The 14,605-nt window shown below is 54.0% G+C and overlaps 5 protein-coding genes across 5 annotated transcripts; 2 read left to right on the top strand and 3 right to left on the bottom strand.

Moving 5' to 3' along the window:
- Positions 1-308: 308 nt before the first annotated feature.
- Positions 309-811, bottom strand: BDP55DRAFT_567097 (uncharacterized protein; the record flags this gene model as incomplete). The annotated part of the gene is made up of 2 exons (XM_060570562.1): positions 309-594; positions 672-811. The coding sequence occupies 2 exons, from the start codon at positions 809-811 to the stop codon at positions 309-311; spliced, it is 426 nt and encodes a 141-aa protein (XP_060422274.1).
- A 594-nt stretch (positions 812-1,405) lies between these two features.
- On the top strand, positions 1,406-2,770 carry BDP55DRAFT_638681 (kinase domain-containing protein; the record flags this gene model as incomplete). The annotated part of the gene is made up of 2 exons (XM_060573148.1): positions 1,406-1,913; positions 1,971-2,770. 2 exons carry the CDS (start codon positions 1,406-1,408, stop codon positions 2,768-2,770), a joined length of 1,308 nt encoding a protein of 435 aa, XP_060422273.1.
- Positions 2,771-4,169: 1,399 nt separating this feature from the next.
- On the bottom strand, positions 4,170-5,999 carry BDP55DRAFT_638680 (uncharacterized protein; the record flags this gene model as incomplete). Its single annotated transcript, XM_060573147.1, has 6 exons — positions 4,170-5,038; positions 5,079-5,096; positions 5,335-5,460; position 5,511; positions 5,875-5,904; positions 5,982-5,999. 6 exons carry the CDS (start codon positions 5,997-5,999, stop codon positions 4,170-4,172), a joined length of 1,062 nt encoding a protein of 353 aa, XP_060422272.1.
- Positions 6,000-6,177: 178 nt separating this feature from the next.
- On the bottom strand, positions 6,178-6,763 carry BDP55DRAFT_623506 (uncharacterized protein; the record flags this gene model as incomplete). Its single annotated transcript, XM_060571389.1, has 2 exons — positions 6,561-6,763; positions 6,178-6,463 (listed from the first exon to the last, which is right to left on the bottom strand). Exons 1-2 carry the CDS (start codon positions 6,698-6,700, stop codon positions 6,178-6,180), a joined length of 426 nt encoding a protein of 141 aa, XP_060422271.1. The 5' UTR covers positions 6,701-6,763.
- Positions 6,764-7,455: 692 nt separating this feature from the next.
- BDP55DRAFT_567131 (kinase-like domain-containing protein) lies at positions 7,456-8,790 on the top strand (the record flags this gene model as incomplete). Its single annotated transcript, XM_060570566.1, has 2 exons — positions 7,456-7,960; positions 8,018-8,790. The coding sequence occupies 2 exons, from the start codon at positions 7,456-7,458 to the stop codon at positions 8,788-8,790; spliced, it is 1,278 nt and encodes a 425-aa protein (XP_060422270.1).
- Positions 8,791-14,605: the final 5,815 nt, after the last annotated feature.

Below are 14,605 nucleotides of genomic sequence, written 5' to 3'. Positions count from 1 at the left end.
CCTGCCCCTCTCAGATAGAGCCGAATCAGACACCGTGAATGCTCGAACGCGTGAGCATAGACAGGCATGTCAATGGTGAGAATGGGCCAATGTTGCGTCAACCAGGACGGTGGCCATAGCATCGTCGATACATATGTTAATGTTATTGTATCTACAGGCTTTGAGGGCCTTGACAGTGTACAAATGGGGTTTTATCATTGGCTTCAGTATTGAGATAACACTATCAATCTATCTATATACTTAATGCCGTTGTATGAAGGAGTCTTTCTAAGCGCTTAAAAGGTGCCTGAGGCGCTTGCTTCCTACAACTAATCCCAGTGACCATAACCAATTTCGGGCGCAGCGTAAAGTTCGTCCGCGGACGGCCAAACAGGAGTGCGATTTTTGTTTCTCTTTCTGGTCAAGTCGGGTTTTTCTCCGGCATGAGTGGCCTCCTTGAATGTCATACTCTCCGCGTCCTTCACATAGCCGTGACAGGCAACATGTGTGCTGTTGCGGAGCTGCTCCTCATCTTTGTAGCAGAGAGTGACATGAAGGCCCTTCGGGTCTCGCTGATGGATACCATTGATGGAAGTTGTGTCATGAAGCTCCGATCTTGATAGTTTTTAGCATCAGAATCAACTCGTAATTTGCTCGCTGGATGTCCTAAGGAACATGTGGAGAGTGCCTACCGGATAAAGACTGCTCGTGGATAAAGCTGTTTATCTCTTGCGGTCTGATATGCCAAGGCTACCAACTGTTGTATCCGCTCTGCAGTTTTGGGAACATGATCTTTGTGGAAGTAATATTTGACGGTGTTGACTGTGGACATGTTGGTTTAAATCCTGGATGAACGAATTCGATGTTTCGTCACATCCATGAATACATATATCTTAAATGAACATTGAGGTCCTCTAAATATGCCTTGATCGCTTCAACCGCTTACTTTAGGCTTGAATCGATGGGGCGGGACAATGCTGCAGAAGCGCGCGCCAATCTAGGCTGACTTGTCATAATCATGTGTTCTTCTCCAATACGTACAGGGCCTCACATGCAACACTCTCAATTGAGCACGTATGGGTTTCCAGTTAGACCAATCAGTGGTGCGAAACATCGCTGTCGGGGACCAACCACAGTTAGTAAGCAGTTTCTCCGAAAATAGGTAGTAAAGGTGGCTGATGGGTGGCCGGTTGAGACCCGCTGGACCCCGCTGGCCTACCATTAGCAGCTACCGTCTCCAATGGATCCCATGTTGGGCTGACCAACAACACCTAAACACACGCGCTCATCAGCAGCCAAACATCAACCAACCTCCCTCCCTGGCGTGGGAATGTGTCAGTCAAACATTCTTAGAATTTCTAGGCGAGGGCTTACTTCGAGCGCTCGATCGTTCTTTGCAACTTCACGCTACAGAACCAGACGCCCAATGTCGACCGCCTCAACAACGCCAACTTCACCATATAAGCACATCGACGACGTCGAAAGACTCGACTTCTATCGCCCGGGGGGCTATCATCCCATTGAGATTGGGGAGAGACTTCAAGACCGATATAGTATTGTACACAAGCTCGGTTTTGGTAGTTACTCGACCATTTGGCTGGCGCGAGACGAGCAATTGGCCAAGTATGTGGCCATCAAAGTTGGCACGGCGGACCACAGCTCCCAAGAGGTCGACATTCTAAGCCAATTCTCCGCTCGAGCCATCGAGAGCGTACAGTTTGGCGGAAGTTTGGTCCCTTTGATACTGGATCGCTTTAATCTCAACGGACCAAATGGAACACATCCATGCGCTGTCATTGCGCCGGCAAGATGCAACGTTGCCGAAGTCTTGGAGCCAGGCTCTGGCCCGTTCCAGCTATGCGTCGCCAGATCACTTGCCGCCCAGCTTGCTATAGCAGTTGCGTACGTTCATCAACTGGGTTATGTTCACGGGGGTGAGTACATTTACTTGGCCCTACTTGTCATTCCTGGCCATCTCTAATGGTTAGTAGACGTTCATATGGGAAACATCCTTCTCCAGTTGCCAAGTCTCGATCATCTTTCCGCCGAGCAACTATACGAAGAATTTGATCCGCCAGAACCTGAACCTATTGTCAGAGTTGATGGACAACCGCTCTCACCAGGTGTTCCACCCCATGTCTATCCGCCGATCTGGCTCGGTAAGCCTGGCGACGAAGTCACCCTCACTGAAGCCAAGCTCGTCCTCGCCGATTTTGGTACGGCGTTCTGCCCTTTACAGGAATCAAGGTTTGAGTCCTACACGCCACTTCAGATCCGTCCACCTGAAGCAAGGTTCGAGCCGACAACGCCGCTGTCATATGCATCTGATATCTGGAGTCTCGGGTGTGTAATATGGGGAATGCTTGGAGTGAGACCATTCCTCGATAAGTGGTTATTTGGGCCAGATGATGCTACTGCGGATCAGATCGATGCCCTTGGATCGATGCCGGATGAGTGGTGGGAAACTTGGGAGGGGAGGTCAAAGCGTTTCAGCGAAAATGGGAGGCCAAAGGAGGGGCGTGAGGTATGGACTTTTGATCAACGGTTCCAAGATGCGATCCAAGAGCCGAGAAGGAGAAGGGGACTGGAGGCGATGAGCGATTCAGAAAGAGATGCTCTGTGCAAGATGATAAAGGGCATGCTCGTTTTCAAACCTGGTGATCGTCTTAGCGCAGAGGAAGTGCTGCGATCAGACTGGATGAGGACGTACGCGATTTCCGAAGCCGAGAAGACTTGGGAACGGAAGTTGCTCTGCAACGACCTCACGCTCACAAATGGATGCAATTTGTAGACTCAATACTATATACTCTATTGGACACTACGATCGAACAAGTACAGCCACCTGCACATAGCGATTTCTTTGTGATTGGTCACCACGCTAAACTCTATGACCTTACCGACCTACTACGCTTTCACTACGGCCCACGCTAACGATGGGAATACGCTAAAGGGACACGATTGTGATCCTCTGAGTCAGGGCAATGAGTTGTTGCTCACATTTTGGATGTTTGTCCTGCATTTCGCATTATAGCTGGTACTAACTTATGGTATTGGATTGCGTCCTGACACTTCGGTTCGCATCTCGTGCCGAAGGTCGAGTTCGAAGAATTATCTCACAGCAGTCTTCGCCAGAGGTTTAGAGCCATCTCAATATGAAAGTCCTGGTAAGTATCATTCTTATGCTTGACTGATGCTGTCACCATACAAGCACTCAACCGTCAAGGCTAGAACGCAAACATTCAAAGGCTAGGTCGAGCTGGCCGGAAGACGAGAGGCTAACTTGCCAAGCAATGAAGCAGTGCCAAGTCACACTGTCACAACAGACACCTGGATCGCTCCTCCTAACTGATGTGAGTATTCCTGCATGGCATACCCCGGCTACGACGCAGCACAGGGCGGTTGTGATCAGCTTGCCGCATATCGTAGCTGATCCCTCCCCAGAGCTGTTTCTTTGCCCGAGATGCGCTAGCTAAGCGCTCTTCCCCCTCCATGTTGCATCATCTCCCTCTTCACAACTTCAGGGTTTCGGGGAATCGCGGCCCCGATTTTCTGGCTTATCGATTCAATGGCAACAGCAATGTAATGGTAATGGCCATTGCAGCATTGTTGCATGTACTTCTGCAGCAACTACGCTACTTGCACGGGGTAATCACTACAAACAGATTACGCAGTACAGTTCCCTTCACCAGGATTGTCCCGCATCGTTGATCACAACCGAGATCTTCATCAAAACCGTTTCTTTTCCCGGCATAGCGGGCAATCCCAGGCTGTCCACCGGCGTCGGCCCTGGGATAAGCGGAAGTAAACTCACCCAACACTGTCAGGTCTACGCAGCCTCATGCCCTTGTCTACTGTTTCTCATGAGCTTATTAACATGCCGTCTAGGTGATGTTAGGCTAATACTAATTCTCCTATTAGTTGCTCGAGGGCGTGTGTGGGTTAGCGATGCTATGACCGCCCTTCTGTGCTTGATCTGTACGTCAAGTCCTCGGTACGATACATCAAGTTTCGATTTCTATAGTACCACAAAATGGCCGCAATGCTGAACACAAACACTCATTCTCTCCATATAGCCGTCGTCCTGCATCCTTATAAATTCATCCATGTATTCTGTGGCTCCAGTCGAGATAATAATCCTTGAACATATTCAGTCCCACACGTAACCGGCGGGAGAGACCGTAAGTTATGACCTAACCGAGATCTACGCTTGAGATTCTCCGCTTCCGGCGCTTATGTCCCTCGTCCACATCCTCCTCGTAACTCTCGTGAAAGAACGACCTCTTCCTAGTTGAGCCAGTGCCTGCCGCCAAGCCACCCCTTTGCGTATCCCCAGCCGGCTCTTCGCTAAGCCCTGGGCCAGTAGGCGAACCCAGCTTGGTCGAAGAGCACGATTTGTCCTCTGCTTGGGCGCCGGAGAGCTCAGATGATGAACGAGTCGTGTAATCCGATATAGCCTGTGACGGATGGGGGCTCGTGACCGACTGAGATGCTGTCGAGGGCGGCGGTGAAGCGGTGTTGGTTGACGTAACGTCTGTCGGCCGTGGCGACAGACACCGTGGTTGGGACGACGACCCGTGGTTTGCTGGTGACTCTGATGACGTGCTTGGCAGTTCGTATGGTCGTTCCACCTTCCTCTCTTTCTCGTTCTCTTCTCCTTCTCTTATTTGTGAGACCTTGGGATATGCGTCTGTTGATGATGACGGCACTCGGTGCTCCAAAGGTGTTTGCTCTATGTTGTGGCATTCAGTCACTCTTCGCGAGGTATAGTTCCACACATCGTCCAGCTGCTCGTCCCGGCCGGGTGACGAGCATAGTTCGGGAGGAAATGTGTTTTCATACTGCCACGGATCGCCTCCGTCATCAAGCGCGTCCGCTTGCGTATCGCCTTCCGTGTCGCTATTGCCTCGGACATTAGCTTCGTTATCAAAAAGACCGGCATCGTCTGTAGAGCCGGCCCGCGCCATCGGTTCCCCCTTCTCGCTGTCCTTCCAACCGAAGACTACACCACACACGAATTGGATGAAGCTGTCCAAGTTGCCAGTTTGGCCAATCTTGAGTGCTGCATCGCGAGCGTCTAGTCACGGCCTGCTAGCACCCACTGCTGGCTACTCCGTGTGCTACATGGATAGTAGCACACAGAGTGGAACAAGTGGTCTAGTGAAGCCTTCAGTGTAAGCCCCCGCTGAATTATTCCGAACAAACAGCAGGCTTGAGCTTGTAGTGGATAGGTTAATGTGCTAAAATCGTTTTCTAATTACCCTCTCTTTCCTTTCCCTGCCAGCCCTGGTCACGAACGACGGCGACTGATACACGTCACACTGCTCACAGAAGAGAATGTCGTTCTCCATCCCTTACTGTAATCGAGAATTGTCAAAGATTGCAAAAGTCTCGATCCACCGCTCACATTGAGCCTGACTGTCAATGCTCTTGCAACCATTACGCCCTTATCAACGGTGATAATTACATGATTTTCTTCGTTTCCTTGACCGGTGGCAAATCAGCTAGTCCAACTGCTGCTTACACTAGCTTACCCTATACAGGTTCCGGTGCAGGCTCTGCAGTAACTACTGGAGAGGCTGCCTTAGGCTCAATCAATTAGCCTAAAACAAGCCGCCAGTCGACTTAGGTACGGTGCGACACGATGCGACTGACGATGGGGGACACGGTGGAGCCTGTGATCGTGGTTGGGGACGATGTACTACGCATCACTGGTCTACAGAGACAATCCTTGCGCGACCCGACCCCAAGCGCTAAGGCACGCAAAGCCACTTTAAATTCTAACAATAGACTACTGCGGTCAAGAGGACTACCGAGCTAAGTCTATAAACTAAACCGACAGTGTATTGCTTATATGTCATCATATGCTCACTCAGAAATGAAATGACATCAGCTTACGCTATCATTGGATAGGTGGTCGTCCAATAGCTATATGGACAGATGCTATACGCCCCTAATCATTCATTGAGGATACAGATCCATGAACTAAAATAAAACCAACTTACCCAAAACTCGCTATACATTACTAATGGCTAAAGTGTCAATTTGTCACAGAGATACATGATGGGTAGTACATTGCCTAACGGACATATATTCTAGTTCCCAAAGTACACTGAATAGCGTCCGAAAGATACCAGCCTCTCACGTAAACTTTGGAAAGTCTTTCTCTATGCCTGTGTACAAGAAGGTAATAACGGGCCATTATTTCTCGGGCATGTGCCCATAGCCCACTTCCGGAGCTTCCCAGAGCTGGGCCGCGCCTGGCCAGACCGCTTTCCCCGACTGTTTTTTCGTTGAATCGGGCTTCTCGTCTGCGTGAGTTGCCTCTTTGAATTCCAGACTCTCCGGGTCTTTGACATAGCCATGGCAGGCAACATGAGTTTCGCGACCAAGATGATCTTGGCTTTTGTAACTAAAGGTCACATGGGCTCCTCGAGGATCCTTGTGCCGTCTGCCGTCTGCCGTTGATAGTGGTCGTGAGGTGAACCTCGCTTTTGTTTCGGCCAGTCACTGTTAGTCTGACTGAGAGTTCATTTACTTTTCTGTGAGCTCAAACATAACAACTCAAGAAGTGCATAACGTACCGGACAAGTACCGCCTGAGGATAGAGCTCCTTGTCTCTTGCTGTCTGATATGCCAACGCAATTAGTTGACGCATTCTTGCTTCCGTTCCGGGTACGTTGGCCTTGTGGAAGTAATATTTAACGATATTGATGGTAGACATAATGCAAGATGACAATACTACGATGTAAGCCTTTGATGGAGGGAATGTATTCTGGTAGACTGGCACAAGTTGGTGTGATGATATATGACAGCCGTCGTGTTGCTTCGGGCGTTTTCACTATCCTTTATAAGATCGTTATGAACTGGCATCAGGGGAATTAGACCACTCAATACCGCGACTAACAGTTTGTTGGCGGCCAGCACCGAGAAAGTTTCGAGGCGCTTATGGTGAAGGCGTTTTATTTTGATAGATCGTCCGCCAACCTTCTGTTGTCAAGCACATTGCTGGCCGCGGCTCCTGGAAGTCAGTCATTGGAGCGACTTGGGGTAGCTGGTCATGGTGGGACCGAAGGGGCGGCGCTTCGGGGCGTCTGACCCACAACCTAGGGGCGGGCCAGTTAGTGGTTGCGTCGGAAACCGAACCTCTTTAGCGCCTACTACTGTGCTCAGCAATATCACTCAAACAAAAGAAGCACCACCCACCGACAAGTCTAACATCGCCGCCATCAGCTACGTGAACTACTCCCTACCTAGGCTCCTCCCCCATCTACTATGTCTACAAGATTTTATACTCTTCCATGCAATCATCTCATCAGCACTATCTCTTCTTCCAGCCTGCACACGAGGCCACAGATGAAACGCTGGTACTCCCGGCAGACCCTACTGCGACGCGTGTTTCCGCGACGACCGTGTCAATCAAGTTCTCCGTCTCCAACGCGAAAATCTTGCATCTTCTCAACTGTGCCCTACTCGACGATGTCAGCCTCAGAATTTGAGTATGGGTATATCGAAGACGTGGAAAGACTCAACAACTATCGGCCGGGTGGTTATCATCCCATTCAAATCGACGATCGTCTTCACAAGCGATACCGCATAGTACACAAGCTTGGCCACGGCACGTTCTCAACGGTCTGGCTTGCTCTTGACGAAAGGACGTCAAATTACGTCGCCGTTAAAGTTGGCACCGCAGATGCAGACACGCGAGAGATAGATATTCTATCTCAGCTTACTACAGGAGTCGTGGACCGCAGCCACGCCGCACACAAGGCGTCGATGATCCCTACAGTCCTCGATCGCTTTAGTCTTGATGGCCCCAATGGGACTCATCCTTGTTTTGTAACAGTCCCGGCGAGATGCAGTCTTATGGATGCGAAAGAAGCGTCAGACCCGAGACTATTTAAGCTTGGTGTTGCTCGGTCTCTAGCTGCCCAGCTTGCCATAGCCATTTCTCTTGTTCACTCGCAGGGTTATGCACATGGAGGTACGTGGTTCTCCTCCTCATTGCCACCTCTCTGATAACGACAACTTCCTCCCCTAGACCTTCATCTTGGCAACCTTCTTCTTCAGCTGCCTCCTTCTCTCAATGATCTCTCGGTGGATCAGTTGTATGCTAAGTTTGGAGCTCCAGAGCCAGAGCCTGTCGTCCGTCTTGACAAAAACTCAACCTCTTCAGCAGCTGGGGTTCCTTCATACGCCGTCCCTACTGTGTGGCTTGGAAAAGCAAGTGATAAAATCACCATAAAGGAGGCAAAGCTATTACTTAGCGACTTCGGTGTCGCCTTTCGTCCGTCAAATAAGTCGCGGTTCAAATCGTATACACCCCTCGTAATCCGTCCGCCCGAGGCGTTCTTTGAACCGACGACGCCTCTCTCCTTTGCGTCGGATATATGGAGCCTCGGTTGTACTATCTTCGAGTTACTTGCTCACAGGTCTCTTATCGACGGAATTCTTACGCCTCAGGACGAAATCACGGCGCAGCAGGTCCACTTACAAGGACCTCTGCCGTCGGAGTGGTGGGATAACTGGGAACAGCGGTTCGAATGGTTCGACGAAGCATGGAGACCGCTCAGCAATAAGCGCGACATATGGACGTGGGATAGGCGGTTCGAGCAATGGGCACAAGAGCCGAGACAGTCTTGTGGTATGAGTGTTATTGATGAAGAGGAGAAGGCCGCGCTGTTTGAGCTGCTACACTGGATGCTCGCATGGAGGCCTAGAGAGCGGCCAAATGCAGCGGATGTGTTAAACATGGCTTGGATGAAGAGGTGGGCTTTGCCAGCATACGAGGAGAGTCGGAAGGCTTGGGCATGACGTTTTGCACTACTTACACAGAAAGCTGACTTTCGAAAGCGGTTTAGTTGTCTGGGAAGTAATTTTCAATGATTTGCGCAAAGTCTTGGGTAGTTGTTATAATTCATACTTTGTTAAAGAGTGCAGTATTCGAAACTCATAAGCGCGTACTCAAGAAAGTGCATGCTCGGTGTCAGACTGCCCCAGCACATTCGCTACGATAATTATTTCACCTCGAGCGACCTGACTTATGCTTAACCAGAGGTATGAGCACAACTTCCCTCTCGCCTAATTTTTCTTGGCATCTGCTGTTAGTGAATGAGTGAGCCTACCACCAAATTACTAACAGCCGAAAACTCTTCACCTCCCCTTGCCGGAGCCCGCATCCGCGATGGCCTCACAGCCGCCGTCGGGCACCGGACTGATGTCGGCCGACCAAGCCGACCCCGAATCAGGCTCCGGGACACCTCCGGAGCCGAACCCCACCTCAAGAGCTAAGCGACGCCGCGACGCCGAGGCACAGCCGACCCGGCCCAGCCTAACGGGAAGCCAGCTTGATGCCACCACCGACGCCCCTACCTCGGCCGAGGGGCCCGCAGCCTCTACCGCATCTGCTCCGAGCGGATCTGCCACAGGGTCCGTCTTGACAGCCCTTGCAGAAGAAGCTAGACAGTACGAGGCACGGAAAGACGTCTTTCTGACCATTGCACGGTCCGTCGACAGCGTTGTCGCCAGCTTTGACGGTTCTAGAAAGCAGATCGCGAAAGAAGCCACTGCCTATGTCATTCAAACCCTCAAGAGACTGATCAATCACGAGACAAGCCCAATAGCGGCCCGGAGTTGGGCGGCTGTCGTCGCACCGATGGCGGGCAACACCACTGCGGCGACCCGGAGCGGCCAGAGCTGCCAGAGCTCTGCCCGCCCGAAGGCCACACTCCCCGCCGAGGATCAGCCGCAGGCGCAGCCGAAGGAGGACCTCCGCATCTTTGCCCGCGTCCCGGAAGAAAGCTTAGCGGCCGCTCGGAAGATCGCACCGTTCGCCGTACGACAGATCGTCTGTAAGGCCGTTGGCCTGGGGCTAGCGGACCTTCCCCACGTCTACCATATCAGCACAGGTTACTCTCTGAAGCCGCGAAACAAGCAAATACAGGAAAGACTACTTGCAAGTAAGGCAAAGCTGGCGGAATGCCTCGGCGCCCACCAGGTCGAGACGCCTATCAAGTGGTACACTTACGTTGTGCCGCGATGCCCAACAAAACTACACAGCATTGGCGGGGACGTCCTGGACCCAGCCACACTCGTTGAAGATGAGGTCTTCGCACAGACAGGACAGAAGCCTGTCCTTGCTCGACCGTCCCGCCTTGGGCCCAACCCAGTCACGAACGAAATATCTTGGCTCATATCATTCACATCAGAGGTCACGCCCTTCAGGCTCTTCAACCAAAGCGGCAGATCTCTGCCCGTCAAGAAACGAAGGACGCTCATCCGACACGACCCCGGCTGCCAGGGCTACCACTCCAACCGGTTCTGCGGACGACGACCGATCTGCAGCAACTGCGGAAGACCTTCCGATTCACACGAAACGGGACCCTGCATGGCCAGGCCCCAATGTGCCAACTGCTGCGGCCCCTTCCAAGCCAGCCACACAGACTGCCCAGCGAGGCCCTCGGCCGTAAACGGCGTCGTCTCCCTTCCCGGTCGAAAGGAGCGGGCTCGGATCCGGAAGGCCGGCCAGAAAGCATCGGACACTCTGTACAAGGCTACTCGATCCGACAGTAGCCAGGAGGCGGCAGGCGTCCCTACCTCCACCAGCCAGAACCAGCAACCCGGCGCCAAGCGCGCGCGCACGAGAACGCCCTCCGCAAGCTCGATCGTTTGCCTCGGTGACGGAAGCACTGACAGCAGCAGCATGGATGAAGACGAGGCGGACGAAGGCGAAGGCGAAGACTCCCCCGACAACACCTCCATCGACCGTCCCGTGCTACCCATGCCAAGCAGGAGCCAACGGGCAGCACAGAAGCCAAACTACAACGTCGCGAATGCCTACACCCACCTCGAACTCGACTCGGAGACGTAAGCCGAGAGCGGCGACCCCACGGATGCTACGCGTTGCGCAGGGCAACGTCGGAAAGATCTCCCCGGCGCACACGGCTTTCCTGCAGCTCTGCTGGGAGGCTCAGATAGATGTGGTCCTCGTCCAGGAACCCTGGACGGGCTGGAAGGACGGAAACGTGCAACTGAACACGCACCCGGGTTTCGACTCTTTCGTCCCGGTCGACTTCTGGGACAGCGAAGGAACCAGACCAAGAGTATTGACCTACACACGCAAAGGGATAGGGATGACGGTGGAGCAGCAGAGGCCTGTCCACACGAGAGACGTACTGTGGCTGGTGGTCGACAAAACGACGACTATCGTCAACGTGTACAGACAACCCCGCGACCCCCACAGCCGCACAACAGGGATACTGCTAGAACTCAAACCCCCGGAGCGAGCTTTGATCGCGGGTGACTTCAACGCGCATCACTACTCTTGGGAGCCCGGGACGAGGAACGGGAACCGGGGAGATGACATCGCAGGCTGGGCAGACGGCCACAATCTCTCTCTTATCAGCGAAGTTGGGGTGGCAACCCAGGATTGCGGACATGTCCTGGACCTGGCTTTCTCTAATATCCCTTTTGCGCACGCGCAGGTCAGCCCACAGTTACACCCGGGAGCTGACCACGAGGCCATCGTGGCCGTCATACCACTATTCAAACGCCCAGTGTCACAGGGAGAGGGCCACCCGCAGCCACGGCCACTGTCAGTGCCCGACTCGGCGCTGCCTCGGCTGAGAGACCTGATCGAAGGGGGGCTAGCTGCGATGCCCAATCTGGGGGATCAACCTACTCCGGCAGACCTGGACGGGCAGGCAAGTCACATCGTCGAGCTCTTCTCCCGAGCCATTGAGGCGGTCGGCAAGAAGAGAGGAAAACAGGGAAAAGGCGCGGCTTGGTGGACGGAGGAATGCGCAGAGGCCCACAGAACGTACCGTGCTGCCCGCAACCCACAAGCCTGGGAGACGGAGCAGAACGCAAATCCTTCTCCAATGGAAGAGCGGAAGGCATTCCTGAGCATTGTGAGGAAGGCTAAGCGAGCATACTGGGCCGGAAAGATCGATGGAGTCGCTTCAGACCGGGACCTCTATCAGGTCATGGGTTGGCGGAAGGCGAGCCCACTGACCAGAGCACCCCCATTGATTGTGGACAACCAGACGATCGAGGATACTAACGAAAAGGCCCAAGCGCTCCGGAAAGCCCTTCTCGACAGGTTTAGTGCGGAAGATGACGCACCGGGTGACCCGTTTGACGTACCCGTCGTCCCAAGGCGAGCGATTACTTGGCAGGACAATGTTAGCGGAGAAGAAGTGAAGACGGCCACCTTAACAAAGACAACGACCCCTGGTGTGGACGGGATCACCACGCGCCTCCTCCAGGCCTGCTGGGGCGTCATCTCGGAGCCGGTCAGGCAGCTATTCCAGTCCTGTATGCGGGCCGGCCACTTTCCTCTGCCTTTCCGCAGAGCTGAGGTGGTCATGATCCAGAAGGCCGGCAGGGATGCCTCCAAGCCCGGGTCCTGGCGTCCGATCGCGCTCCTCTCGTGCCTGGGCAAGGGACTCGAGAGACTGATAGCCAGAAGGATGGCGTCCCTGGCGATTGTCGAGCGCATCGTCAGTCCGCAACAGATCGGAGCCCTACAGGGCAGGTCAGCCGTCGATCTGACGACCTGCCTCGCCCACGATATCGAAACGGCCCTCCTAAAAGGGCTCACGGCGACACTTCTGACTATGGACGTAAAAGGGGCGTTCGACTCCGTCCTTCGGAACCGGCTCGTCATTAGACTGCGTCAGCAGGGATGGCCACACGGCTTGGTTAGACTCATCTTCAGCTTCTGCTGCATCCGCATCGCCAGAGTCCGACTGGAAGAAAGCACAACGGAATACTTTCCTCTGTCATGCGGGCTGCCGCAGGGGTCGCCTCTGTCTCCCATCGTCTTTCTGCTCTACATCGCGGAAATACTTGAAGACGACCCGAACGCGCGATTCGGGTACGCGGACGACATCGCCACTCTGGCCATCAGCCCCTCCCTGGAGAGCAACGTCGCAATACTCAACCGAAGCGCAGCCGGCATTCTCAGATGGGGCTTGGAGAACAAGGTCTCCTTTGACCCGAGCAAGTGCGAGGTCATCCACTTTACTAGGAAGCACGGCCAGCCAGCGGAGCTGCCAGAGGTCCGGGCGGGGGATTTGGTGGTCAAGGCCTCGACGAAACCTGTACGCTGGCTGGGTGTCTGGTTCGACAAGAGACTGTCCTTCCGGCACCATGTCGACGCAAAAGTAGCTGCAGCAAAGAGGGCAGCTCAACATCTGAGACAGCTTACGAACACAAAGAGGGGACTCCCAGCGGCCGCCGTGCGAAAAGCCGTCGTCTCCTGCGTACTGCCGATCGCGCTCTTCGGCGCCGAAACATGGTACGCAGGTATCACGAAGCCGGCTTCGAGACGCCAAGCGGAGACAGACACGAATCCGCCTCTCCAAGGAAGACCCGTCAACACAGGCCAAAAGGGGCTCGTGCAGAAGATCGACAGCGTCATTACAGCGGCAGCAAGGGCCGTTCTGCCTGTCTGGAGGACAACGCCAACCAGTAGCCTCCTCCGAGACGCCGGCTTACCGTCAGCCAAAGTCGCCTTAGAGGGCGTCCGCTTACGGGCCGCAGTCCGACTACAGAGGATTGATCGCCGACACCCGCTAGTCGCGCGGCTCTCCCAGCAGGGACAGCAACAGACGAGACTACAACGGACGGCTGAACTTCTGCCAAGATGCGGAAGACCAGCGTTCCTTCAATCACAGTACCTGCCAAGCTCACAGGATCAGATAGTAGTTCAATGCAAAGAAGAGGCTGCGAAAGCTTTCGAGCGCTGGCTAAAGACAGTACCGGAAAGCCATATGATCGTCTTCTCGGACGGCTCCAGGGCGACGAACGGAGCCGTGGGGTACGGCTTCGTCATCTACCGAGACTCCAAACGCATAGCACAAGGGTGCGGCCGACTCGGACTAGCAGAAGTGTTCGACGCCGAGGTCGAAGGGGCGCGAACCGGCCTCAGAAGGGCTCTGCTCACCAATCGCGGTCATCCAATCCACATATGTATCGACAACACCAGCGTTATACAAGGCATCCGCGGCAAGGCGCCGGACTCGTCACAAGACGCGTTCCTCGAAATCCAAGAAGCGGCCAGGATATTTGATATACGGACGCACTGGTCCCCGGGACACCAGGGCATCGAAGGAAACGAGGCCGCGGACCGGCTGGCCAAAGAAGGAACGACACTGCCGGCGCGGATGGGTCAAATGGCAACACTAGCGGGCATCAAGCGGCTTGCAAGGGAAAAATTACAAAGCCAGCACAGGAGATGGTGGTATAAAGAGCGAAGGCCGCGGTACGCGGACTTGGGGCTTGAGGCAGCTCTGTCCAGCCCTCCTGAACTGGCCTTGCCGCGGGCTACGTTACATCACCTGCTGGCGGCACGATCGGGTCACGGGGACTTCGAGCAATATCACCGACGTTTCAACCACGACGACGCTCTAATGATGTGCTCTTGTGGAGAGGCGAAAGACGTGGACCACCTGGTCTACTGTCGACTAACGCTGGCGAGGAGGCAACGGTGGCCGACCCTCCACTCTCGCAGTATGCCCGAGCCCATAGGCCCTATGGGATCTCTCGAGGCCTACTTCAAGAGATTAATCACCGACCCACGAGGCTTCGAGGCCTTTCTCCGCGTGACGGACTTCTTCCAGAAGAT

Source organism: Colletotrichum godetiae, assembly GCF_030913485.1.
Source record: "Colletotrichum godetiae strain CBS 193.32 chromosome Unknown BDP55scaffold_91, whole genome shotgun sequence".
In the NCBI taxonomy this organism is placed as follows: Eukaryota; Fungi; Ascomycota; class Sordariomycetes; order Glomerellales; family Glomerellaceae; genus Colletotrichum; species Colletotrichum godetiae.
Note: the sequence above shows the minus strand (reverse complement) of the source record. Positions and strands in the feature narration are given on the sequence as shown.